This window comes from Capricornis sumatraensis, chromosome 3, assembly GCF_032405125.1.
Source record: "Capricornis sumatraensis isolate serow.1 chromosome 3, serow.2, whole genome shotgun sequence".
Classification (NCBI taxonomy): domain Eukaryota; kingdom Metazoa; phylum Chordata; class Mammalia; order Artiodactyla; family Bovidae; genus Capricornis; species Capricornis sumatraensis.
The window spans coordinates 44,919,059-44,946,534 of record NC_091071.1 but is presented as its reverse complement, the minus strand read 5'-3'; the positions used below and the strand labels follow the sequence as shown (position 1 = coordinate 44,946,534).

General features: G+C 44.4%; 1 protein-coding gene across 1 annotated transcript in view; it reads left to right on the top strand.

Moving 5' to 3' along the window:
- The window catches only part of HERC2 (HECT and RLD domain containing E3 ubiquitin protein ligase 2), a 242,029-nt gene extending 217,089 nt beyond the window's left edge, over positions 1–24,940 (top strand). The window contains exons 79-92 of the mRNA XM_068968361.1: positions 3,046–3,223; positions 3,738–3,899; positions 5,879–5,970; positions 6,176–6,315; positions 10,705–10,892; positions 11,524–11,721; positions 14,346–14,429; positions 19,978–20,119; positions 20,243–20,437; positions 21,082–21,194; positions 21,794–21,984; positions 22,856–22,961; positions 23,227–23,439; positions 24,118–24,940. Of these exons, the coding sequence (XP_068824462.1) occupies positions 3,046–3,223; positions 3,738–3,899; positions 5,879–5,970; positions 6,176–6,315; positions 10,705–10,892; positions 11,524–11,721; positions 14,346–14,429; positions 19,978–20,119; positions 20,243–20,437; positions 21,082–21,194; positions 21,794–21,984; positions 22,856–22,961; positions 23,227–23,439; positions 24,118–24,390 (2,275 nt within the window). The 3' untranslated portion in view covers positions 24,391–24,940. The remainder of the gene's footprint in view (positions 1–3,045; positions 3,224–3,737; positions 3,900–5,878; positions 5,971–6,175; positions 6,316–10,704; positions 10,893–11,523; positions 11,722–14,345; positions 14,430–19,977; positions 20,120–20,242; positions 20,438–21,081; positions 21,195–21,793; positions 21,985–22,855; positions 22,962–23,226; positions 23,440–24,117) is intronic.
- The last annotated feature ends 2,536 nt before the right edge of the window (positions 24,941–27,476 follow it).

The following is a 27,476-nucleotide window of genomic DNA, read 5'->3' as shown; positions in this document are numbered from 1 at the left end:
CATAAGTCAGTTCTTTGAGAAAGTGTAATCAATGAAAACCTCCATTTAAACTGATCTTTCTTTAACACACACACACAGTGTGAGTGTGTAGGAATATCAGGAATGAGGGAGTTTTCGTCACTTAAGATGTGTAGTTACTGAAAGATGAAGTATGTTGAATAACTTGTATGCAAACGGATTTAACTGTTTAGATGAAATGGACATATTCCTCAAAGGACACACATTCTTTAATGCTGACTCAGGAAAGATGAATAGCCCTGTGTCTATTTAAAAAATTGAATTTTCCACAAATAAAGTCTTCAGGATCATATAGGTGACTAGTGATTTCTACTACACATATAAGTAACAGATAATACCAGTTCTGCACAAACTATTTCAGAATAGTGAAGAAGGGAATTTGCCCCAATTTAGTATTTTGTGGCGACAGTTATATTCTTATATCAAAATCAGGCTCAGATATTAATAGGAAAATACAGACCGATATCCTTCATTGAAATAGATGTAAAAATTCTTAATAGTTTAGAAAATTGAGTATTAACAGTATGTAAAAGGATGAAGCAGTATGGCCAAGTGAGGTTTATGCCAGAAATTGAATAATTGTTTTAACATTAAAAAATTGATCAGTATAAAAAAGAAAAATTATTTTGATTATCTCAATGGATGAAAGGCAGAAAAGCATTTGGCAGATTAACCTTTGTTTCTGATAAAAAAAAACTTTCAGCAATATAGGAAGGAAAGAAAACTTCTGAACTTGATGCAGGACATCTGTGTTAGACCTGGGACTAACACGGCACCTGATAGTGGCAGACCGAGCACTTTTCCCATCTCCAGGAACAAGACAGGGACGCCTGCTGATGTCAGCAGTCATATTCAGCATTGATTAGCAGGTTTAGCAAGTGCAGTACAACACTGCAGAGAGGGAAAAGGCACTCAAATTGGAGAGAGAATTTGTTGCTGTTCAGTCGCTCAGTCCAACTCTTTGTGACCCCATGGACTGCAGCACACCTGACTCCCCGGTCCTTTACTATCTCCTGGAGCTTGCTCGAACTCATGTCCATTGAGTCGGTGATGCCATCCAACCATCTCGTCCTCTGTCATCTCCTTGTCCTCCTGCCTTCCATCTTTCTCAGCATCAGGGTCTTTTCTAATGAGTCCGCTGTTTTCATCAGGTGGCCAAAGTATTGGAGATTCAGCTTCAGCATCAGTCCTTCCAGTGAATATTCAGAATTAAAACTGTCCATTTACACATAATATAGTTATTTATGTAGAAAATCTGATGATATCTACAGAAAAGCTATTGGAATTAAGAGGTGAGAGTAGCAAAGTTGCAGGATAGAAGATCAGTAAATAAAAGTCAGTTGTAGACAAAGGAAACATTGCTGTATCAAAAAAAGTCAATTGTGTGTCTTTATACATATTACATATGCAGTCAGAAATTGAAATTTTAAAATACTACTAAAATTGAAATAGGAATAAATTTGACTCCAAAATATGGATAACTTACAGACAACAAAAAAAACCCTATAAAAATGTTACTGAGAAATTGTAAAAGACCTAGAATTATGGAGGAGTACACTGTGTTCATGGATTGGAAGACTCAACCCCTTCCCATTCAAAATTTCTGTAGAAATTGACAAGCTGATTATAAAATTAATGTGGAAATGCAAAGTACTTATAATAGTAAAAACAAACATTGAAAATGAGCAAAGTTGGAGAGCTGATACTACCTAACTTCAAGTCTCATTATAAAGATATAGTAATCAAGACTGTGAGATACTGTAAAGAAAGAGAAATATGTCAGTAGAGCAAAACAGGATGGGGAGTCCAAAAATGCACTTGCAAATGCTGACACAATAAGTATGGAAGAATGAAATTAGATTTGTCCCTCACAGTTTGCATTGAATAATTTATAGAAGTGCAAAGACAAGTTTTTGGAAAAAAGATAAGTCTTTTCAATGAATGGTTTTGAACAATTCAATAACCATATGGTAAACAGTGAACTTAAATTCTTACCTTGTACCATTAATATCCAAAATTAAATCCTTCACTTTCTACCTAGGCCAACTAGCCATTCTTCTGTTCAGATCTGGTTTAAAGCATGGACTGTGCAACATGTCCAGTAATCTGTCCGGAAATAAGGACTATAGCCTAAATTCCACATACCATAGCCTGAAATCTTCAGCCTTGCCTAAGGGAATACCTCTATCTTTGAACGTGAATTATCTTGCATCGTATCCAACATTAACTCATACACCTAAAACTAAAAACTTCTAGAAGAAAGCATGGGGAAAACTTTTGTGACCTTAAGTCAGACAAAGATTTTTAGCTAGAACTCCAAAAGCATAATTCAATAAAGAAAAATAGGATAGATCGGACTTCATAAAAACTGTGAACTTCTCTTTGAAGAACTTCACAATTTTTATAAAGACAGTGTTAAGACAGACATGCTACAGACTGTGAAAACATTTACCATCATATATTTGACTAAGGTCTTATATCTGAAATCATTAAAAAGAGCTTTCAAAACTCAAGAAAAAGAAGTTTGTTGTCAGTGCTTGTCATGTTGTAGACTATTTGAGTCTGTAAATAAAAAGTTGATTTATAGCAAGGGTGGATAACCTGTTTCTCTAAAAGCCCAGATACTAATAAATATTTTGTCAGTCACATACTATCTTTGTTGTCTATGCTTCTTTCTTGTGTTGTTTGTTTGTTTTACAACCCTTAAAAAATGTAAAACCCATTCTCAGTTCACTGGCCTTTCAAAAACAGTAAACCTGTAAGTGCTACCCCTTGATTTAGACTGTACATCTCTTCTCTGGCATTTGGCAGCTTGTATAAAAGAAGGTAGGTAGGGTATTATGTAATTTAGAGTTCAGGCCTGAAAGATTCCTTCAGATTGATTTTTTATTTTTAAATGATTGACTTGATGTAGATTGAGAGGTGTGCATTGAATAAGTGAACAGCAAACCAGAAGCCTAATATTAAATAATTTAAAAATATCCAGGAATTACACTCTTTCTGCTGTATTTGGTGATGTTTCTGCAGTCCGTGTGACCGTCCTCGTGTCATTGAGTCTCTGAGAGGAACTGAGGTGGTTGATGTTGCTGCCGGTGGAGCCCACAGCGCTTGTGTCACTGCAGCTGGGGACCTCTACACCTGGGGCAAAGGCCGGTATGGCCGTCTGGGGCACAGTGACAGTGAGGACCAGTTAAAGCCGAAGCTGGTGAGGAGAAGCTTTGCTTGGGAGGTCTGGAGGGACAGCTTGCCATTGTTATTATCCTTTTTTAAAAATAAAAAGTATTTCCTGTTGCAGATTCGTTTTAGTTTCAGAGTTAACGGTTTTATTTTTGGTGGGAATAAAAACCATCTTGGTATATTTTCCATAGGTCATTTAAACAGGATAGTGTTGAAATTTTATCTACACTAGTAAATATTGCTCTGGCATCTACCTAGAGACTTTTGTCTCCTAGAAGGCCCAGTTTTTTTGGGTGAGGCCATAAGGTGGCAGAACTGAGCATTGGACACTGAGACCTGCCTCTTACAGCTGAGATGCCTGTAGTTTGAATATGTGAGGGGTATTTTCTATCTTGTCTTATAGGATTATTAAGGTTACCTGTTTTTGGGGAAGAATTAAAACAGGCATCCCCAAAACAAACAAACAAAATTCCTCAGCCTCTCTCAGGGAGATTCTCTTTCCTGTTGTAGTCAGATAACCCCTAAGTCCCTTTCCTCTGCAGGTGGAGGCGTTGCAGGGCCACCGTGTGGTCGACGTTGCCTGTGGCAGTGGAGATGCCCAGACCCTCTGCCTCACGGATGACGACACTGTCTGGTCCTGGGGGGATGGGGACTACGGCAAGCTGGGCAGAGGAGGCAGTGATGGCTGCAAGGTGCCCATGAAGGTATTTCTCTTGACATTTCTGGGGCCCTTGGGTGTGAGGTCTCTGGAGCTCAGGTTGCTTATGGGCACCATCCACATGCACAAGCCCAGGGCCCTACTGGGCTCATGTCATGTCCTATACTGCATTAACTTCATCTTTTAACTTCTTTGGAGAAAATATAATGGGTTATTATTGGGTGAAAAGTGAGTGAAAGACCCAGAGGTATAAAGATATAAGTGCTGTTTTGTGCTCTCTTAGAAAGTGAGGAATCACATAGTCTGTGGTTTTGATTAGTATGTAGCCCTGTTTGAGGAAAAACCACCAACTCATTCACACTCTTCAGTTTACTGAGGTCTGTACCTATGCAGTGTACTAGTACTTGCTGAAAGGCTGCATCTGGCTTAGTCAGAAGCTGTTAGATGGACATCTTGAGAGAAGCCAAGAGAAGAGGCTTCACTTAAGCTGAGTGGCTCTGGGTAGTTTATTAACATTTGTGGTCACAACTGTATTTTGCCTTTGTGAATAGGTAGTTGGCAGAGGGATTTCGTTCATTGGTGTGCCTGGGTCACTTGCTGACTGCCTAGCAGCCTGCAGCTGTGATTTGCTGAGGACTTGGGAGTGCAGGTGCTGTGAAAGAAAGCTCGAAGCTGTCTCTGCTTGGGATCCTCTCTTGCTGGTGTTCTGAGACTGCCCGTGTGGAATAGAGGCCAGCACGGTGCATGGGCAGCCTCGGAGGGGGTGGGAAGCCACTCAAGGCCAGTCAGAATATGAACCTGAGCTGGGACTGCCAAGCTGTTCTTCTCAGAGCTGTGCCGCTCAGTACAATAGCCACTGGCCATACCTGACTATTAAAATGTTAGCTTAAATCAGAACTAGTAAGTAAAATTACAGTTGACTCCCTTGCTTAACAGTATCCACATTTCAGGAGCTGATGTGCTTCCATGCTGGGCAGTGTGGACACCATAGGCTTCATTATCATGTGGTGTGGCATTGGCAGGTGCTGGCTAGAGGCAGGGCATGATGAAGGAGATGGCACCTGCACCTCTGTGCCGTGAGGCTGTGGCTGCTCAGGGCCTCCTTGGCAGGTGCTGCTGGAAAATCTGGGACTCAAGGCTGCCTCCTTGTCCTAATCACCACTTTCTCTTTTCCCTTACAGTTATATGGAATTTTATGCAACCACATGACAGGTTGCTTATGATTTCCAGATTTAATTGTTGACTTTTTTATGTTGAGAAAGCTTTAGACTTAACCAGGATTGAAATGTCAAGTACTTGGGGAGAGGGGACACTGGAGCATATTAACTGATACATTGTGATGGGGGTGGGGTGAGGAAAAAACTAAAAGAATTAAGTTATTACTAATTTAAATTCATAATTAAGTATGAGAACTTGAGTCCGGGAACAGTCACAAGTAATAAGGAGCATAGTTTGATAGGTGAAGAAAGATGATAGCTAGGTAAATGAATCCCAACAAGACCTTTGGTGCTGGCTATGAAGGTTCTGGACCCTTGAGCAGGCAGGGGCTGGGAGTGGATTCTAATATGGGCGTGATCACCATTGTGTTTAATTGGAATAACCTGGGCAGATGGATTGCTGGTATTAGAGGGCCAGAACCCTGTTTGTCTTGGCTACTCCTCCCTGTTACCTGCTCCTGCTCCACTGTGGACTTCTACGTCTCGGAAGGCTGACGTGAAGTGCAGGGCTTGCTGGAGAGTGGGGGTGCCATAAAGAGAAACTGAGTTGGGAGAGTGAATTCTGGGAACAAGCAGTGTGTTCATTTACGCGGCGGGTGTCATGGGTCTCTGGCTGCCTGTGGCCTCTGTACCCTCAGAGCCTTTTGAGAACACTTGGTTACATGGAGCAAGATTTTAAGTTGTAATAAATATCTGGCATAGGAGTAAGGGTTTTCAGAGTTCTTTATTAGATTTAGTTTAGTATATGGGTGCAGCCATCAGCAAAATCCTTGATTCAATCAGTCTAATTGAACCGTTTCCCTTCTAGATTGACTCTCTTACGGGCCTTGGAGTGGTTAAAGTGGAATGTGGATCCCAGTTTTCGGTCGCCCTTACCAAATCTGGTGCTGTTTACACTTGGTATGCAAGATTCTGTTTATTTAATTCCACCAAAACCAATGATTGTTAATTTGAAGTTACATTAACTGTCTTTCTGTAGACTGAAATGTAACTTCTGTGGCAGGCTGCAATTTCTGTCTTCCTGTAGGTGTTCGCACCAGAAGGGTGGGGCAGCATGGTGAACGAGATGGCGTTGTACTCATAAGTTCCATGTTCTTGTGTGCAGGGGCAAAGGTGATTATCATAGGCTGGGTCATGGATCTGATGATCATGTTAGAAGACCTCGGCAAGTCCAAGGGCTGCAGGGGAAGAAAGTCATTGCCATTGCCACTGGCTCCCTGCACTGTGTGTGCTGCTCTGAGGACGGTAGGTGGAGGCGATTTTGTATCTTGGAGGTGTGTGATCTGAGAGGTCAGGGATGAATGCACAGCTGTAAGGTGGGGCGGGGGGGTGGGTGGGTATGGAGGGATTCATTACTGTATTCTGAAAAGACATCTGTGGTGTTGGCCCTTGTGAATATATTGTGTTTCGTGGCAGAAAAGAGTTAGCAGAGCAGAGCTGCTGTGGCTGTTTTTATTTATTTTTTCTTAATTGCAGTATAACTGCTTTACAATGTATTAGTTTCTGCTGTATGATGAAGTAAATCAGCTATATATATATATATATATATATATGTATGTATGTATATGTATGTATGTATGTATCAGGTCAGTCCAGTCGCTCAGTTGTTCTCACTCTTGCGACCCCATGGACTGCAGCATGCCAGGCCTTCCTGTCCATCACCAACTCCCAGAGTTTACTCAAACTCATGTCCATTGAGTCTGTGATGCCATCCAACCATCTCATCCTCTGTCCCCTTCTCCCACCTTCAATCTTTCCCAGCATCAGGGTCTTTTCAAATGAGTCAGTTCTTTGGCATCAGGTGGCCAAATATCCCCTCCCTCTTGAGCCTCCTTGCCTCCCAACCCCCATCCTATTCATCTGGTCATCACAAAGCACCAAGCTAAGCTCCCTGTGCCATGCGGCATTTTCCCACTAGCCATCTGTTTTACACATAGTAATACATATATGTCAGTCCTCATCTCCCAATTCATCCCATTCTCCCCTTGCTCCACACGTTGATGGCTATTTTTAGAAAGGCCTGCTTGTGAGGTTGGCCTTCAACTGGCTTCTGGGAACCTGGATTTTAGGCTAACCCACTAGCCCTGATTGAAAGAGGCCTTGTTAGAATGTTTGAAAAGAGTGTGGTCTCTGCTGAAACCTGCTTCCTTCTGGGGGCGGAATCTGGAACTTGGGTACATGCTGAACAGAGGTGCCTGCATGATCTCCCCCAGTCAAAGTCCTGGGCACTGAGTTGCTAATGAGCTTCCCTGGTGGACAGCACATCACACGTGGCCACAGCTTGTTACTCAGGGATCTAAATATGTCCGTGTGACAGCCCCTGCAGGGGAACTGTTGGGAGCTCGCTCCTGGTTTTCTCTGCACTTCATCCATGTGCTGTTTGCTGATTTTGCTTTGTGTCACTGTAATGAACTGTGGCTCTGAGTATGATATGCTGAGTTCTTGACCATTTTATTTACTTATTCTCATCAGATATTTAAAATTTTTTTGTTTTCATGTTGTTGGACTCATGGTTTCCTAATTTATTTAATGAGTTATATATATGTAAGCTTGTTTCATGCAAGGGGATGGGCACAATAAAGGACAGATAGGGTAAGGACTTAACAGAAGCAGAAGAGACTAAGAAGAGGTGGCAAGAATACACAAAAGAACTATACAAGAAAGGTCTTAAATGACCCAGATAACCACGATTGTTTGTGGCCACTCACCTAGAGCCAGACATCCTGGCGTGTGACGTCAAGTGGTCCGTAGGAAGCATTACTAGAAACAAAGCTAGTGAAGGCGGTGGAATTCCAGCTGAGCTATTTCAAATCCAAAGGATGATGCTGTTAAAGTGCTGCACTCAATATGTTAGCACATCTGGAAAGCTCAGCAGTGACCACAGGACCGGAAAAGGTCAGTTTTCATTCCAGTTCCAAAGAAAGGCAATGCCAAAAATTGTTCAGACTACCATACAGTGGTGCTCATTTCACATGCTAGCAGAGTTATGCTCAGATTCCTTCAAGCTAGGCTTTAGCAGTACATGAACTAAGAACTTCCAAATATACAAGCTGGGTTTAGAAAAGGCAGGGGAATCAGATATCAAACTGCCAACATCTGTTGGTTCATAGAGAAAGCAAGGGAATTCCAGAAAAATATCTACTTATGCTTCATTGACTATGCTAAAGCCTTTGACAAATTGTGGAAAATTCTTAAAGAGATGGGAGTACCACACCTTATCTGCCTCCTAAGTAACCTGTATGTGGGTCAAGAAGCAGCAGTTAGGACCAGACATGGAACAACTGACTGGTTCCAAATTGGGAAAGGAGTACAACAAGACTGTATATTGTCACATTGCTATTTAACTTCTATGCAGAGTATATTATGCAAAATACCAGCCTGGATAAATCACAGACTGGAGTCAAGATTACTGGGAGAAATATCAACAACCTCAGATTTGCATATAATAACACTCCAATGGCAGAAAGTGAAGAGGAACTAAAGAGCCTCTTAATGAAAGTGAAAGAGGAGAGTGAAAAAGCTGGCTTAAAACTCAACATTCAAAAAAAGAAGATCATGGCATCTGGTCCCATCACTTCATGGCAAATAGATGGGGAAACAATGGAAACAGAGAGAGACTTTATTTTCTTGTGTTGCAAAATCACTACAGATGGTGGCTACAGCCATGAAATTAAAAGACGCTTGCTCCTTGGAAGGAAGCTATGATAAACCTAGACAGTGTATATAAAAAGCAGAGCCATCACTTTACCAACAAAGGTCTGTACAGTCAAAGCTATGGTTTCCAGCAGTCATGTATGGATGTGAGAGTTGAACCATAAAGAAAGCTGAGCACCGAAGAATTGATCCTTTCAGACTGTGGTGCTGGAGAATACTCTTGAGAGTCCTTTGGACTTCAAGGAGATCACACCAGTCAATGCTAAAGGAAATCAACCTTATGAATATTCATTTGAAGTACTGATGATAAAGTTGAAGCTCCAGTACTTTGGTCACCTGATGTGAAGAGCTGACTCGTTGAAAAAGACTGATGCTGCAAAAGGAGAAGGGTGTGGCAGAGGATGAGAGGGTTAGATAATGTCACCGACTCAATGGACGTATGAGTTTGAGCAACTCCGGGAGATAGTGGAGGACAGAGGAGCCTGGCATGCTGCACTCGATGGGGATGCAGACAGTCGGACACAACTTAGTCACTGAACAAGAAAAAAAATGTACACTGTTGCTGTTACTTACTTTGATGCTCAAATCATGCCCTATTTCATCTCCTAGAATATCCCCACATTATTCCTTGAGTACTTCTGTGCTTTCTAGCACAATAAGACATTCTATCCTTATCCTCAGTCTTTATGTCTCAAACCTAGAATTTGATGTTTCCCCAAGGAGTCCTGGTGCCTTTGGAGGAAAATGGCATTTAAAAGACAAGATCTGGTCTATAGGTGCTCATTGCTAAAGTGCTATCACTGCTGTCAGACCTTCTTAGAGGACAGAGCTAGGGAATATATGTGTAAATAATATACAAAATTACATTTGTGTTTGTTTTTGTATGTATGTATGTACAGTGAACACAACTTGTTCACACCAGTACCCCAAGCTCTAGTTTGAAACCACCGATTCATTCTAGTTTTCTCTCTGCCCATCCTTGTAACTCCTTTCTCTTTTGTAAGAAACCTGGTCCTCTGATGTAGCAACTTACTCTTACTGTAGTGGCTACTGGCCCATCATTGCCTTTGACTTCTCCCCCGTGTGGATCCTTACCTCATTCGGGTTGTGACTGCCCCGCCCACTCAGGATTGTGCCCTCTCATGGGTATACAGCTCCCTGCTTTGGCCTGCCTCTCCTACTGGGCTTACCCTCTTTGTGGAAGCCCTTGTCCCTGTGCATTCTGAGTCTGTGCACCCAGCTGTGCCTCTGCAGAGAGGCTCTCTTCCTCTTGCTTGCACTCTGACACCTGCCCAGTGGCTTTTGGACTGAGCTATCCAGAACAGGAAGGGGAAGGACACAAGTACCCCGCCCTTCATTGCGCAAGCCTTGTAGTTTGTAGAGTGGTGCTTATGGCTGCATGGCATCTTGAGGAGTCTTTGTGAATCTGGCAAGGCTTTAGTTCTGTGACATCTCTACAGAACTAAATTCACTTCTGTTCTAATCACCATCGTAACCATACATGATTGGAGTCTAGCATGGTATGCTGAAAAGTGTGATTCTCATCAGTGTTTGAATCTTGTGTTTAGGATAGGAATAACCATTAGAAGAGCACGTGTTCGTTAAGACAAGGATTTTGTTTAGTTAAAAACTGACTTTCTGTTCCTTTAACATACAAAATCAATTTGGATTGTTTTTACCATCTGTTTTGATGTTACTTGTTCGGATTAAGAGCTGCTTCCAGGTACATGCTTAGTCTGGTGAACAGACATGGTTGGAAAAGGAGTTTTAGCCAGCAGAGGCTGTCAAGAGTCCTGGGAATCCTGCTGCCTTTTAAGTATTGTGATTCAAGACATCTAGGTCACCATAAATGTAACATTTGCACAGATGACTGCCAACAGTCAGTTGGAGGATAGTAAGGGCTGTATATGTGGGAAGATGTAGTGGTTGTGCATTTACTGGTTCTTGTCTGCAAGTCCTGTTCTCAATCTGCTGCTTTAGGTGAAGTTTATACGTGGGGTGACAATGATGAGGGACAGTTGGGAGACGGAACAACAAATGCCATCCAGAGGCCTCGGCTGGTAGCTGCTCTTCAGGGTAAGAAGGTCAACCGTGTGGCCTGTGGCTCAGCACACACTCTCGCCTGGTCAACCAGCAAGCCTGCCAGCGCTGGGAAGCTCCCTGTACAGGTCAGTTGGTTGAGCCAAGTGGGCTAGCAGGCATGCAAGTCGTGACAGAGTTATCTATGTACTAAGTTATGGGTGTACAAGCATGCACACACTTCCTTTCCCCTGATTCATAGTGATGTATTTTAAGAACCTTAATTACCAGTTTCAATCCCTGGGTCAGGAAAATCCCCTGGAGTAGGAAATGGCTACCCACTCCAGTATTCTTGCCTGGAACACTCCATGAACAGAGGAGCTTGGCGGGCACAGTCCCTGCAGTCGCAAACAATCGTACATAACTGAGCACTCACACATATAAGAACCTTAATTATGCACACTTGTCAACATTCTGTGTATATCAGTGTGTCACCTTTATTAAAAATTTTATAAACTATTCTGGTAATACAGATTGTATGTTTTCTGTAGTAAATATAATTCTATAAGCTAATTTTCTTTTTAGCATTCTCCTTGGTTTACATTTCTTGGCTCAGGCAAAATGGCCAGAATATTATCTTTAAAATGGCAAGATTTTTCAAACCAAACTCAGAAGTCACAGTGCTTGTTTTCAAGAACAGTATTTTCAACCCATCTACTATACTGTGGCTTAACTGTGCACTTGACACCTAAATTGACATAACAAGTTTCCATGTTTCAGGTTCCCATGGAGTACAATCATTTACAGGAAATCCCTATCATAGCACTGAGGAACCGGCTGCTGCTGCTGCACCACATCTCAGAGCTCTTTTGCCCCTGCATCCCCATGTTTGACCTTGAGGGCTCTCTCGATGAAACCGGACTTGGGCCATCTGTGGGGTTTGACACTCTTCGAGGAATTTTGATATCCCAGGGAAAGGTACTGCTCTGGTGACAATTTTTACTGTAGGTGATGTTGTTATCCTCAGTAAGTTTTAATCCAACAAAAATTTCTAAACCAGAAATATACTGAAAACGGCTCATTTAGCAAATGTTCACAGAGCACCTACTATGTACCAGGCTCTGTCCTGGGTTCTTAGAGTGCATTGGTGACAGACAGACACAAATCCCTTCTTTTTTGGAGCTTATATTAAAAATGGTTAGGTGCTATCCCCTTGTAATCTCTTTCCCACTACCCCACCTCTCAGGAGGGGGTTGGCAAAATTAAGCTTCCATTCTTACAGTACTCTCTGCTATCCTGGACTTGAGGCTTTATGGCAAATTCCTACTGGCAGCAGGAAGGAAAAAAAAGATGAGATAATTTCTTCTCCAGGTATGTCTAGCAGAGGACCCAGAAGTTATAGATTGCTTAGATGAAAGTATTATACTAGGATATGTAGAAATTCCTGGTTGAAGGTAATTTATGAGACTCTGGAAAGAATCAGGAATGAGGGCTTCTGAAAGGTGTCAGACAGATTTTAACCCACTGACATTTGTAATAATTTCAGCTGTCTAGAATTGAGATATCTGAAGTCATCAAGTTTCTGGCAAGCATCTTGGCAGGATGGCCTAGAAGAGGCTCAGTTACTGTATGCTGGGGGGTGTTTATACAGGGAAAAAAGCATAGAGGTTAGGTTAAGGAGTCCTTGCCCTGAGGGTTCTGATTCTGTGATGTATAGGGTTGTTTTTTTTTTTTTTTAATGTATAGGGTTTTTAATCCAAGGTCATGGCCTGTTTTTAATGATAATAAAATTTAGATGTTTTGGAGTACTGTCCAAACAGATTATTTTTCAGGATTAGCTTTATTTCCTAAAATTCCTAGCCAAAGAAGACTAGTGCACACATTTTATTTTTATGTGTGGCTTAGAGACATGTCAGAGAAGGTGATGGCACCCCACTCCAGTATTCTTGCCTGGAAAATCCCATGGACGGAGAAGCCTGGTAGGCTGCAGTCCATGGGATCACAAAGAGTCAGACACGACTGAGCGACTTCACTTTCACTTTTCACTTTTATGCATTGGAGAAGGAAATGGCAACCCACTCCAGTGTTCTTGCCTGGAGAATGCCAGGGGCGGGGGAGCCTGGTGGGTTGCCATCTGTGGGGTCTCACAGAGTCGGACACAACTGAAGTGACTTAGCAGCAGCAGCAGAGACATGTAGGCAATGATGGGGATTGTGGTAATGGAAAAATTTCTCTGATAATGGGGAGCAGGAAAAAATTGTGGATGGGTAAAATCAAATTTGAATCTTTACTTCAACCCTTTTTCAGTAATAAAAATGGTAAATTGATTCCTTTCATCATTACTTTAATCCCTCAGAGTGGAGGTGATAATGCTTAATAAAAGGGAGAAAGCCTCTCCTTGTGGGGAGAGCAGAGAGGCAGCATCTCACACAGTGTGCAAGTCTCCTGCAACTGAGTCGGGGGTGGGGGGCCTCAGGGAGGCTGAAAGGGTCCCTTAGCAACAGAGGATCAGCCTGTTTTGGTCCTAGTTAGAAAGGACTGCTTCTGCTGGGATTTTTGGAGAGTAGGTTTTGTTGGTGACTGTGGAGTCAGCAGAGCCCAGAAGAGAGTGCATCTCAGGAGGATGGGACTAGGGGGCCGCTGCTCTGTGGGGAAGGGAACGCTTGCCCAGAGCTGGGGGAGAGCAGAGGTCAGGAAGGGTGAGGGCAAAAGTAGCTGGTTGGTGTGCAGGATTGTGTGGGGAGGGGCTTACTCTGCAGTCTCCTGTGTGGTGTAGGGTGTGTGTCTGAGGCCCCCTCTGTGCAAATGGGAGCATCTCTGCCCTCGCCTCTTCCACCGGTGGGAGTTCCTGGGGCTCTGACTTAAGAGCAGTGTGCCCTGCCCTCTACTCTCTTAGCCACCCTTTCTCCAGAAAAGAACGCAGGGGCCCACTTGTGGGGCCCGTGTCTGCCAGTGGCCCTGTCTCCTTTGAGGGTCTCTGGGGTCTGGTCCCGTCCTCAGGCATGCGCATACCATCGCAGGGCCTCCCCGTGTGCTGGGGCCCACGCAGGCATGCTTCCCCTGGGTGAAGCTGGGACCTGTTCCCTTTCCTTGTCGTCACCCTGGGTTTCTTCCAGGTTTCTTTCAGTGCAGGGTGCCAGTGTCTCCCCGCCCCACCCCGGCCCTGGCCAGCTCCTCTAGGCTCCCTGACTACTGCTGCTTTATGTTGGGTGTCTTTTTCAGAACAGCAATGCTGAGGTGTATTTGGTGCCTCAGTCACCAACTGCAGTGCTGGACTTGCAGTTTGGCTGGGAAACCTCAGGTTTCTCGTTAGCCCTGAGCCTGGCCTGAGACCTGAGTTAGAGCAGCTGCTCCTCAGGCTCTGGCCCTCTCCCCTCTGTGTCCAGGGCATTTTGGGTGCCTCCTGCCCCCAGATGGCAGGCAGGGAGCAGTGCCAAGCACTGGCCCTGCTGGCTGCCTGAGCCTCTGCAGGGACTTGTGTACTGATGCCAGGCTAATCCCCTGGGCCACCTCAGACCTGAAAAAGGGAGTTTCATGATGTGAACTATCTATGGGTAATACTTTCTGTATAGCATTCTAAATTTTGTTTTGGTGTGTTTTAGGAAGCGGCCTTCCGAAAAGTAGTACAAGCCACTATGGTGCGAGATCGCCAGCATGGCCCTGTGGTGGAGTTGAACCGCATCCAGGTAACAAAATGGACATGTTCTCTGTTCACAGATGCGATGGTTTCGTGGTTGTGAGTTGCATCGCTGCAGCCTGGGACAAGTGCTTACAGCAAGACTCTTGTGCCCTTGGTTAGAGAGCAAGGTGCCATGTGTGTGGGATGCCCTATGGTGCTGAGACTGCCAGGTGGCCATGTAAATGGTTTTCTTTATAACACGAAGAAGAAAAGCTTATTTCAGATAACCTGGGAGCACACATCCAGATAAGCAAAAAGGGAAAAGTAAAAATGACCCATATTTCCACCACATGTTGACAACTGCTGCTAATGTTTGGGGAGTATGTTATAACCTGAACTAGACTTTGGTAACTTGCTCTCTGTTCCCCTTAATGCATTGTAAGCACCCAGATCTCTGTCCCGTGCCATGGGGCCGTGCTGCGATTATTTCTGCTAGCCAGCGGAACATGCTGATTTTTCTGCTGTGGCCTAGAAAGTTGGGCCTGCCTTTCTGGGATACAGCAGGGCCAGCTGGTGTGGCTCTAGCTATGTGTGTGTCTTCCAGTCACCCACTTGGTTTAGGTTCTGAGATGCAGAGCAGGTTTCCTGTTCACACCAGCCTCACACCCTCCCCAGTTCTGATGGCTTACTTTGCCAGTTTAATAGGCCAGAATGACTAAGACTAAGACTTTGCATCGCAGTAGTAATCAAAGAAATGAAAAGGAGACTGTCTGTGGATTTATGCTGCTGCTGAATGTATATAAGCTTCACGTTAAACGAATTAAAGCAAAAGGCACTAATGATGACATTGTGTGTGCTTGACATTTACCATGCAAATGAAATTGGTCCCACCTCTGGAGCAAAAGCGAGCCATGAAGAACAAGGGCTTTGTTCCTGAACCTTCTTGTTAGCACATGATTTTTACCCTGATGTCGGTTATATGACTAGAAATTCTTCCAGAGTTGTTCTTGGGGGCATTTTTAATTAAGACAACAACTCTTGTCCTTTGTTGGAGAACACATGTGACCGTGCTGATGGAAGTGATTAATTCACTGACGTCATAATGTTTAATGTGAAGCTGGAGGTCAGTCAGCCCATTCCACAAACAAATGGACTGGTTAATTAGATTAATGAGAAAGCTTTTATTTCCCCCCTTGGAGAATCATTTTGGTTTTCTCTACATTATTAGGTTTTAAATCTTAAGTTCATAAGTGCAGAAGGCTGATGGCTACAGATTGTCTAATTCAGACAGTTGGGTGTTCTTGGGTCTCAGGCCTGCCTCGGCCGTGCGCGGGCACCATGTTGGGGCCAGTGGCCCAATGTGGGTGTCCAGGCCCAGGGGCCCTGGTCATCTGGGAACCTGAATAACCTGGAATCTGCACTAGGCACGTTTTTCAGTCATTGTGTGCTTGATGCCCCTTTCTTTCTCGTCTTTATATCCCTAGTACCTTGAGTTATGAGTCTGTTGGGTACACGTCTGAACAGACGTGACTAGATAAGGATAGATAAGAGGGCAAACAGATTTATATTACACATTTTTTGAAAGACGTGTAAGTAACCTTCAGTGCAGTGTACAGTGCTCGTTAATGTTGGAGCAGCCACTCCAGCTACCCAGAGACCCTCAGGCGCCAGAGCCAGATTCTCTTCAATTCAGGGCTTCATACCCACTCTTAAAATTAGAAAGAACTTCCACAAAGGTGGAGATAAAATAGAGCAGAGTGGTGGAGGGAACAGTCTGTGAGTCCAAGTTGAACGCAGATACCAGTAGTCACCCAGAAAGGTGGTGTAGGTGGCCTCTTCCCTGTACTCTCGCAGGGCTGCAACTTTTGTGGGGATGCCTGTGGAGAGATTTTCTTACTTTATGTTGAAAGTGCCCTAGAGACACTAAAAGTAGGCTGTGTTCTTGGAGGGTATTTCTGTTTGAATTTGATTTAGTTTTGTAACAGGGTCTAAAAATCAGTGTATATTAAAATTTTTTATTATAGGTAATGCAGTTACGGAAATGAGCACATTTCCAAAAATTTAGAAAATTGAAAGACAATTAAAACTACCTATATTCCTGCTGTTCAGAGATGCCAGGTAACACAACCCTGTCCTTGCAGTGTCCTGGCTGTATTCATAGAGCCATGCTCCTTCATAGCGGCTGAGAGCATCAGGCTGTGTTAACTGGTACTGTAAATGGAAGTGATGTGATCTTTCAAGTGGGAAGCAAGTCTGTGTCTTACTTACCCCTCGCAGAGGAACACATCTTCTTCCTTTCTGTAACTCACTTTTCCCCCAGGTATTGTGTGCCTTAGAGAGCTACTGAGGCTAAATGAAATGACTTATGAGAACGTGCAGCTGAATGTGTGGCATGTAGGAAAACTCACTCCACAGGAGACTGTTGTTATTATTATTGTCATTGTTCTTTTAGTCTTACGATTGATAATTTCTGCAGTAAGGAAAATTACCTGTTAAACTTAGCTGAGAACTCACAAAGAAGTTAAGGATGATGAGAGTTTAGCCAGAGGAGTCAGTGTAAAAGTACATTTTCAGAATCACTTTTCCTTAACTTCTCATTTTGCCATCACTTCAGACTGAGCTTCCTGGGGGATTCTGAAGCACAGCCTGAGTAGCTGAGTAAGGGCTTGAGGCCACTGTTCTGATCTGTTGAGGCATCTTATTAGGTTGGTGCAAAAATAATTGCAGACCCTGAATTTTAAATCATTATAACTAGACTCAAACACATCTTTATTAATCAGAATAGGAACCATTACTATCAACACATTTTTGCCAATGAGAAATAAGTTTGTTTATTCCTGTAGCATAAAAATCCAAGCCTCAGGATTTCACAAACTCTTGGAAAGCATTTTCTGCCTTCTGCTGGTTGTGGAAGTGTTTTCCCTTCCCTCAAAGTTGTTGAGATGCTTGAAGAAGTGGCATCAGTTGGCAAGAGGTCAGGTGAATATGGCAGATGAGGCAGAACTTCATAGCCCAATTTGTTCAACTTTTGAAGCGTTGGTTGCGCAACATACAGTTGTGCGTTGTCATGGAGAATTGGGCCCATTCAGTTGAACAATGCTGACTGTAGGCGTTGCAGTTTTCAGGGCATCTCATCGATTTGCTGAGCATAGTTCTCAGATGTAATGGTTTCTCCAGGAATCAGAAATTGGTAGTGGATCAGACCAACAGCAGACCACCAAACAGCGGCCATGACCCTGTTTTTTGGTGCAAGTTTGGCTTTGGGAAGTGCTTTGGAGCTGCTTCTTGGTCCAACCGCTGAACTGGTCATCACTGGTTGTTATATAATCCACTTTTCATCTCACATCACAATCCAATTGAGAAATAGTTTGTTGTTGCATAGAGTAAGAGAAGATGACACTTCAAAATGACGATTTTTTTGATTTTCAGTCAGCTCATGAGGCACCCACCCTACTGAGTATTTTCACCTTTCCAATTTGCTTCAAATGCCGAATGACGGTAGAATGGTTGATGTTGAGTTCTTGGGCAACTTTTTGTGTAGTTACAAGAGGATCAGCTTTGATGATTGCTCTCAGTTGGTTGTTGTCAACTTCTGATGGTCAGCCCCTATGCTCCTCATCTTCAAGGTTTGTCTCCTTTGCAGAACTTTTTGAACAACCACTGCAATGTATATTCGTTAGCAGTTCCTGGCCCAAATGCATTGTTAATGTTGTGTGTTGTTTCTGCTGCTTTACTTGAGTTTGCTTTTGGTCTAACATCATTTCCATCAGTTCAGTTCAGTTCAGTTCAGTCGCTCAGTTGTATCCAGCTCTTTGTGACCCTATGAACTGCACGTGGCACACCAGGTCTCCCTGTCCATCACCAACTCCTGGAGTCCACCGAAACCCATGTCCGTCGAGTTGATGATGCATCCAACCATCTCATCCTCTGTCGTCCCCTTCTCCTCCTGCCCTCAATCCCTCCCAGCATCAGGGGCTTTTCCAGTGAGTCAGCTCTTCGCATCAGGTGGCCGAAGTATTGGAGTTTCAGCTTCCACATCAGTCCTTCCAGTGAACACCCAGGACTGATCTCCTTTAGGATGGACTGGTTGGATCTCCTTGCAGTCCAAGAGACTCAAGAGTCTTCTCCAACACCACAGTTCAAAAGCATCAATTCTTTGGCTCTCAGCTTTCTTCACAGTCCAACTCTCACATCCATCCATACATGACCACTGGAAAAACCATAGCCTTGACTAGACGGACCTTTGTTAGCAAAGTAATGTCTCTGCTTTTTAATATGCTGTCTAGGTTGGTCATAACTTTCCTTTCAAGAAGTAAGTGTCTTTTAATTTCATGGCTGCAATCACCATCTGCAGTGATTTTGGAGCCCCCAAAAATAAAGTCAGCCACTGTTTTCACTGTTTCCCCATCTGTCTGCCATGAATTGATGGGACCAGATGCCATGATCTTCGTTTTCTGAATGTTGAGCTTTAAGCCAACTTTTTCACTCTCTTTCACTTTCATCAAGAGGCTCTTTAGTTCTTCTTCATTTTCTGCCATAAAGGTGGTGTCATCTGCATATCTGAGGTTATTGATATTTCTCCCAGCAATCTTGATTCCAGCTTCTATTTCCTCCAGCCCAGCATTTCTCATGATGTACTCTAGTTTAAAATAAATATAAAATAAGCAGCAAGTAATAAGTCATTAGCAAAAAACATAAAGCAAGAAATGCACATTAAAATGATGTAGAACATAACTGCATTTATTTAAGAATGTATTCCAGTGTCAAATGGCAAATTTCCACAGTGCAAAACCACAGCTGCTTTTACATCAATCTGGATAGCTTATGATGACAAACACAGGTGGGATAAGTGATCATACCACAGTGACCCCAAGGGTTGAGTAGAATCTGTGCAGGTGAGGAAAGGAGGGAAGAAAGGTTCTGTTCTGGCCACACTGGTGCATCCAGGTTTGGTCTCAGAGCCACTTGATGTGCCCCTCCCAGGGCTGATGGTCTGCTTAGAGGCTGCTTTCAGGCATCCTGCCTCTTCATGGAGATGCTGGGTAAGGTTAAATACAGTGTGAGGATAAACCAGGTTGCAGTTACTGCCTACTTGAGCTGCTTGCAGCTTTCCCTGTGGTCTGTGCTCTCTCAGTAGTTGCCACCCATCCTGATGTGCTGTGTGTGCTGGTGAGCGGGCCCTGGCCTGGCTGACACAGCTGTCTAGTAGGCAGCCTGTGTCAAGGGCAGGAGAGAGAGGAGCTCAAAGCTGGTCTTTGGGGTCCTCAGCAGGTGTGGGTGAGGAGACGAGGACAGGAGTTAGTCTTGAGAGGTGCAGCTGCCCTTCATGTTTGCACAGGCATGCTCAGGTGGTTGTACTTGAGTTAGCTCTGTGCTCACAGTGGCCCGAGGTTGTAGGGGTGACACCAGGCATCTGAGTGCTGTTTGTTTTCTGTAGAGGGACCCCACCCTCACCCCCACTGTGACCAGGACAGGGCAGGCGAGGGTAGCAGGAGGGATGATCAGCTGCCGAGCACTGGATGCAGGGGTTCTAGGGCTGGTCAGCTTGTGAAGATGGCACCCATGTGCTTTCTGCTGTGGACTTTGTTATGTATTTTCCTTCTTTCTGTCTCTAGGTCAAGCGTTCAAGAAGTAAAGGGGGCCTCGCGGGCCCTGATGGGACCAAGTCTGTCTTTGGGCAGATGTGCGCTAAGATGAGCTCTTTCAGTCCTGACAGCCTCCTCCTCCCACACCGCGTCTGGAAGGTCAAGTTTGTGGGTGAGAGCTTGCATGTGTGGAGGGGTATTGGTGTGAGAGGAGAACTGGGAGACCCCTCAGCTGCTCCCCAGGGGCCTCTGATGCAGTCAGTGACTGTGAGCTACTGACCCTCCTTTTCCCTAGGTGAATCTGTGGATGACTGTGGTGGTGGCTACAGTGAGTCCATAGCTGAGATCTGTGAGGAGCTGCAGAATGGACTCACCCCACTTCTGATCGTAACACCCAATGGGAGGGATGAGTCGGGGGCCAACCGGGACTGCTACCTGTTCAGCCCAGCTGCCAGGGCGCCTGTGCACGCCAACATGTTCCGGTTCTTGGGTAGGCCTCTCGTGTGGATGTAGTGCTGCAGACCTGCAGCCCCATGTGCTCTGCTTAGTGTAATGGCTGCTCTGTCTTGAGACTGGTGGTGGCTGTTGTAAATACCTGCTTTAGCTTCCTCACTGTGTAGCTGCAGGGACATGCAGAGCTGGACCATTAGCAGCTGTGTGCTAAGGACCAGATGGTGCCTTTGTCGCTCAGAGGATCTGAGATACGGTGTTTCTGCATCTTAAACATATCCGAAACTTGGGATCACATCTTAGAGAGTCTACATTTGGCCAGGCCCTCCCTCCTGGTGAGGGTTTGCATCCATCACTCATGGCACTGCCTCCAACTTCCTTGAGAAGCTCCAGCTGTCTGCTTTGCCATATAAGGAGCAAGGATTAGCCACTGTGGCTACCACTGTTGGTGGAAAGAGCAGAAGAGTTATAGACTTAGTCCATAGGAACAGAAGCAAGTAATGAATTTTAGTGTACGGTATAAGGCTGCAAGGACAGACCTAAGTCTCTGTGAATCGGGGCAGCGTTGGTTTGGAATGCACTGAGGCCCCAGTGCTGAGCTCATCTCCACTGTGTACTTGAGTGGACTGGGAACTTTGTCATCAGCACCAAGTATATCCTGTCTTCTGTGATTTAAATGAGCAGGTGTGTTACTGGGTATTGCCATTCGGACTGGAAGTCCCCTGAGTCTGAACCTTGCTGAGCCTGTCTGGAAGCAGCTGGCTGGGATGAACCTCACCATTGCAGACCTGAGCGAGGTAACCTCCAGGAGGGAGAGGACAGAGAAATGGGACTCACTGTGTGTCCAGTGCAAAGCATGGTGGGGGTCACCTGTGGTCTGGTGAAGAGGCGCAGCCTGCCCTAAGGTCCCAACATCAGTCTGCTGGCCATCTGGTACCAGAGTGGCAGTGTGGACACAGGCCAACCTGTTTCCAGAACTTGATACCTGCTTTGTGGGCTTTGCCACTTGTACAGTCTTGTCAGATGAGAAAGCTTGCTGTCTTTCCTATGGCACAGCTGAGCATGTGGGCAGGCAGCTGGGGGCAGTTTAGACTCCTGGGGCCTCTCCAGGGTGTGGTTCCCTCAGTGCAGGTGGGACTCACCTCTGACCAACACAGTCACAGTCAGCAAGTGATTTTAAGGACTTCCCTTGTTGCAAACTCTTTCTTCAGCTCCATGGGTGAAAGCATTTCCCTGCTGTTCCTCCTTTATTTCATGGCACATGCAGTGCACTTGGAGCCTTGCCACAGGCTCCAGGCAGATGGAGACCTGGCGTGACCATGTATGGGATGTGAACAGGGCCTGGGGCAGAGGAGCAACCCTGCTCAGTAGGTGAACTCCCTTCTTCCCTTGAAAGGTTGACAAAGATTTTATCCCTGGACTCATGTACATCCGTGATAACGAAGCCACCTCAGAGGAGTTTGAGGCCATGAGCCTGCCCTTCACAGTGCCTAGTGCCAGCGGCCAGGACATCCAGCTGAGCTCCAAGTACACACACATCACTCTGGACAACCGTGCAGAGTATGTCCGGCTCGCAATAAACTACAGGTGTGTGACTGTCTGCCTTCCAGAGTTTCAACTCAATAAATAGCAAAAATAGCAGAAAATGGTTTGCTTGGGTGGCAGCTTTTTTTCCATAAGTAAAATTTAATGGGGTTGGCTCCAGCGATTGCTGCCTACAGTCATCAAAGCTTCCTTTGTGGTTAGAGTCAGAGTACTTACTATTTTCACCTGAGATTCCTGGCTCTGGCTAGAACACCGAGGTGCAGAGTCCCCTGTTGGACTCTGCCAGCAGAGGTCACAGGGCCTCTGTGTGCCACCCTTCCCGGGGCAGGGCTCTGTTTGGATGGTCTCCACCCCTCACGGGGCCCTTGCACTACCACTCAGTTGTGTTTGCTGCATTGCGGACTGGCAGCACCATCCATGACCTCTGCCCACTGTCCCCTTAGTGTGGTTTTTGGAAGCCTTGTCTTCCAGCATCACCCGACTGGGTGTTGGGATGAGGCCCAATGTATCAGGTGGGCTTTGCTTGCTGGACTCTAGCTGAGCGCAGTCCTTGCAGGCACCCTGTGTCATCCACCTGTGTTCTATTCTGTCTCATGCCCTAACTCGCCAGTCACGAGGACCTTGGATACAGCATTGACTTTCAGAAAGTTCTTAGCTTGTCTGTTGTGGGGCCTGACTCTGACTCTGCATGTCTGATTATGGCTCCTTCCTGAGAAGGAGGGAGAGATGGAGAATTGTGTCTTGTAATGGGTATAGCTGTGGCTCATTTTTGAGGTAGAATTCTGTGGGCCAGTCTTGCTTCTCAGTCCACGAGAAGCTTTGAGACTATGTCTGCAAAGCGCACACCTTGCTCGTCCACATAATGAGACTTGGCATGATCTGCATGAAATGCAAAGTGGATGTTTTCTTTCAGACTCCACGAATTTGATGAGCAGGTAGCTGCTGTTCGTGAGGGGATGGCCCGAGTCGTGCCTGTCCCTCTTCTCTCTCTCTTCACCGGATATGAGTTGGAGACGATGGTATGCCCACCCTTTCTCTGTGCTTCCCTGTAGCGCCCTTCTCATGGTAATCCACTGAATCAGCACCACCAGTTAACCTCTCAGTTAAATCTCACTCTTGGAGGTCTGAGATCTGCTCATGCCTTTTGAGTGAAGTAAGACACGCTCAGGAAGCGAGTATTTGCTGCCTCCCATTCCTCCCCTCCAGCCGCTCTCACCTGACCCTCCCCACCCCAGCCCTGGTAGAAAGCTGTAGTATGCTTATGTGAAGTGTGTCCCTCCACAGGTGTGTGGCAGCCCAGACATCCCTCTGCATCTTTTAAAGTCTGTGGCAACGTACAAGGGGGTGGAGCCCTCTGCACCCCTGATCCAGTGGTTCTGGGAGGTGATGGAGTCCTTCTCCAACACTGAGCGCTCCCTCTTCCTTCGCTTTGTGTGGGGCCGCACAAGGCTGCCCAGGACCATCGCTGACTTTCGGGGCAGAGACTTCGTCATCCAGGTGTGGCTCCTGCATGTCCTTTGGGATCAACTGAGAGTTATGCCCCTCACACAGAGCTCTGCCGCAGATGAGAAAACTAACAGTTCTTTCCTGTTACATGGTTTTCCTACCCTCTGGAAACAAAATGAAAAACACTTAACTTCTCTGATATGAGAGCTCAGAATTTTATGACTACAGGTGTTAGGTACCACTACCTACTTCTAAAAAATGTATCTGGCCATCCCCAGAATATGCGGCTGTTAAGTCAGCATATTCTAGATTCTGAGCACACACATATCATGTAAAAAAGCATTTATTTGAGTATCTGGTTGAATTAGGCAAATCAATAAAATAATCCTGCTTACTGAGAAAAATCAGAGTGCCCATTCAATTGAGGCTAAGAGTTCTGCCTTGAGTTCTGACTGGTCAGAATCAGGCTCTGTTTACCTGCCGGCCCCTGGGGGTGAAATCACAGCAACCAATTGCTATTTTTTACTGAAAGTCCTAAGAATTAATGAGTTGCTCCTTTTTATTTCCGAAATTGACTAGATGATATTTTTTCTGATACGTTGTTATTCTTAGTCAAAAACATCATGCTGTATGTGAATGAGAGTCAACTCTAATGAACATAATAAAACAGATTGCAGTTTTACCTGTCCTGTACATGGTCTCTGATTATTTAACATTTTTCATTAACAGGTATTGGATAAATACAACCCACCTGACCATTTCCTTCCTGAATCCTACACATGCTTCTTCTTGTTGAAGTTGCCCAGGTATTCCTGTAAGCAGGTGCTGGAGGAGAAACTGAAATATGCCATCCACTTTTGCAAGTCAATAGACACAGATGATTATGCTCGCATAGCCCTCACAGGGGAGCCGGCTGCAGATGACAGCAGTGACGACTCGGAGAACGAGGATGTGGATTCATTTGCCTCAGATTCTACCCAGGATTATCTAACAGGACACTGAGCTGGATAAATGCCATCCACCACAAGACCCCACGAGACTGACTGAGACGGCAGAGTGCTACAGTTCAGAGTTCAGGGCGTGATAAGTGCCAGGAGATGGGTTAGTCCCCTAGTGTGTGGGATATCGATTGGAGAGTTAGCCTTGCACTTGGAAACTTTGTTAAAAGGGTCTTCTAACCCACAGTGCTGCATTACATGTAGGACTTCGTGTTTACTAAAGTGTGTAAAGGTTTTAACATGAATGTTGAATTGCAGCATCCCCGAAAATCAGTAAAAAGCCTTTTCCCTTGTGGGTGAAATAGATATTTTCCCCTTCCTTTTAAATGTTGTGCATTGCCTTGATTGTACATTGGAAATACTGTGTAACAATGAAATCCTATTATAAATATTTCAATTAATTTTCCTTGAAATTTGTTATTAAAAGTTTTTTGAACATTAAATGATCAGTATTACTTGAATGCATCCAGAAGTTATTTAAACCAAACCAAAACAAAAAGGCTGCCAGCTCCTCCCTCCTCCCCAGGTGCTCACGCCAGCATTTGCGGTGTGTGACTGGAGCCAAGTCCTCTCCGTGAGCAGTGTCGTCACTTCTGTCATGGACAGTACTATAAATAATGTTTGTGTCATGTTTATGCCTAAATTTTGATTCTCTATAAATAAACATTTGTCACAAAATTGTAAGCTGATCTTTCATATATGGTTAAAACTAGCACTGGTGGATATACTACCACCAAAATATAGATGAGTGTTTGATGCAGCACTAGTTAAAGTGGATTCCAGTCTCATTAGACTTTTTTGGTTACAGAACCAAACTCATTACGGTGACGGAGGGAGTGGTCATCAGGAGCCGGGAGAGGTTTAGGGGAGTGGCTGGGGTCAGGAGCCTCTCCTGCCCTCCATGCCATCCACCTGGGCAACTGTGGCTCCCGTAGGCCTAGGGGCGAGGGAGTGTTTCTGGCCCAGTCGGCCATGGGGTAGGATTTGAGCTGCTTGTTTTGGGATTGTGTCAGGTACGCTCTGCAGAGAGAAAGACTGAGATTGCAGTAGGAAGATTGGTTGATAGGCCTGATGCAGTAGAACTGAGGGTAAATGGTACCAGATGGAGGCCAGAGGTAAGTGTTTTATGTTGGGAGACTGCTCAGGGATCCAATGTGTTACATTAAAAGATCCAAAGAGAAATTTTCTTCTGGGCAATTATTCTTGACCAAGATGGTAATAACATTTTTCAGGTTGTATTAAAATTTCCATAAGCTGTGAGATTTGTCTTTTAATCACCATCCCTTTTGTTGTTAGTCAGTCAGTGGCACACAGCATTTGTTTCCCTACTGGTCCTGTGGTTAAGAATCTGCCTGCTAATACAGGGGACATGGGTTCGATCCCTAGTCTAGGAGAGTTCCACATGCTGGGGGGCAACTAAGCCTGTATGCCACTACTACTGAAGCTCACGTGCCCTAGACCCTGTGCTCTACAAAAGAGATGCCACCAAAATAAGCCTGTGTACCATAACTGGAACACAGCTGTCACTCACCACAACTAGAGAAAAGCCAGAGCAGCAACAAAAACCCAGTGCAGCCAAAAATAAAGTTTTTTTTTTTTATATTTCTCTCTCTCTGCATCTGGGTGGGCTAGTTTTGGCTGCATGTTTCTGGACTGTGGATTGGTAAGGCTCTGCTTCACATGCCCTTCTGATGACTCAGGGTAGGAGAGCAAGTAAGAACAGCTATAGCCTGCACTCAGGCCTGAGTCGTTGTCAAGGTGTCCAGAAAGTCCTCTTTCCAACTACATATCTGCATGAGGCCAAATTTTCTTCATATTCTTCAGTCAAAACATATGGGTGTTTTTCCTGTTTTCCTCCAAGAATTTTATAGTGTAAAACTCTTAAAACTATAAAATCCATTTTATCTTTATGTATGGTGTTAGGGATTGCAGGAGACATGGGTTCAATCCCTGGGTTGAGAAGATCCCCTGGAGAAGGAAATGACAACTCACTCTAGTATTCTTGCCTGGGAAATCCCATGGACAGAGGAGCCTGGCTGGCTATAGCCCATGGGGTTGCAAAAGAGTTGGACATGATTTAGTGACTAAACAACCACTAAACAACATGGTATTAGGGAATGTTCTAATTTCACTCTTGTAGCTGTCCAGATTTCCTAGCACCACTTACTAGAAGAGGCTGTCTTTAATAAATATTGTTGCCTCCTTTGTCATAGATTAGGTGATCATAGGTGCATGAGTTTATTTTGGGGCCCTCTCTCCTGTTCAGTTGATCTGTATTTCTGTTTTTGTGCCAGTACCATACTGTTTTGATGACTAGTTTTGTAGTATAGTCTGAAGTCAGGGAGCCCTGATTCCTTTAGCTCCAGTTTTCTTTCTCAAGATTACTTTGGCTATTCAGAGTCTTTTGTATTTCCCTATGAATTGTAAAACTGTTTGTTGTAGTTTTATGAAGGTAATTTCACAAGGGTTGCATCGAATCTGTAGATTGCTTTGGGTAGTATATTAATTTTCATTATATTGATTCTTCCAATCTAAGAACATGGTATAGTTTTCTATCTGCTTGTGTCCTCTTTGTTTTCCTTCATCAGTACTTTATAGTTTTCTGAGTACAGGTCTTTTGTCCCTTAGGTAGATTTATTCCTAGATATTTTATTATTTTTGTTGCAGTGGTAAATGGGATTGTTAATTTCTCTTTCTGCTCTTTCATTGTTAAGTGTATAGGAATACAAGATATTTTTATGCGTTAGTTTTGTATCCTGCAACTTAACCAAATTTATTGATCACAGAAAGATCTTTTTTGACCCACCTCCTAAAGTAATGAAAAACAAAAATAGTTGAGACCTAGTTAAACTTAAAAGCTTTTGCTCAGCAAAGGAAACCATAAACAAGATGAAAAGAACCTTCAGAATGTGAGAATAGTTGCCAACAAGCAGCAAAGGATTAATTTCCAAAATACACAAACAGCTTGTGAAGTTCAATATCAAACAAGCAATCCAATCAAAAAATGGGCAGAAGACCTATACAGACATCTCTCCAAAGAAGATGGCCAACAGACACAGGAAAAGATGCTCAACATCACCGGTAAAGAAT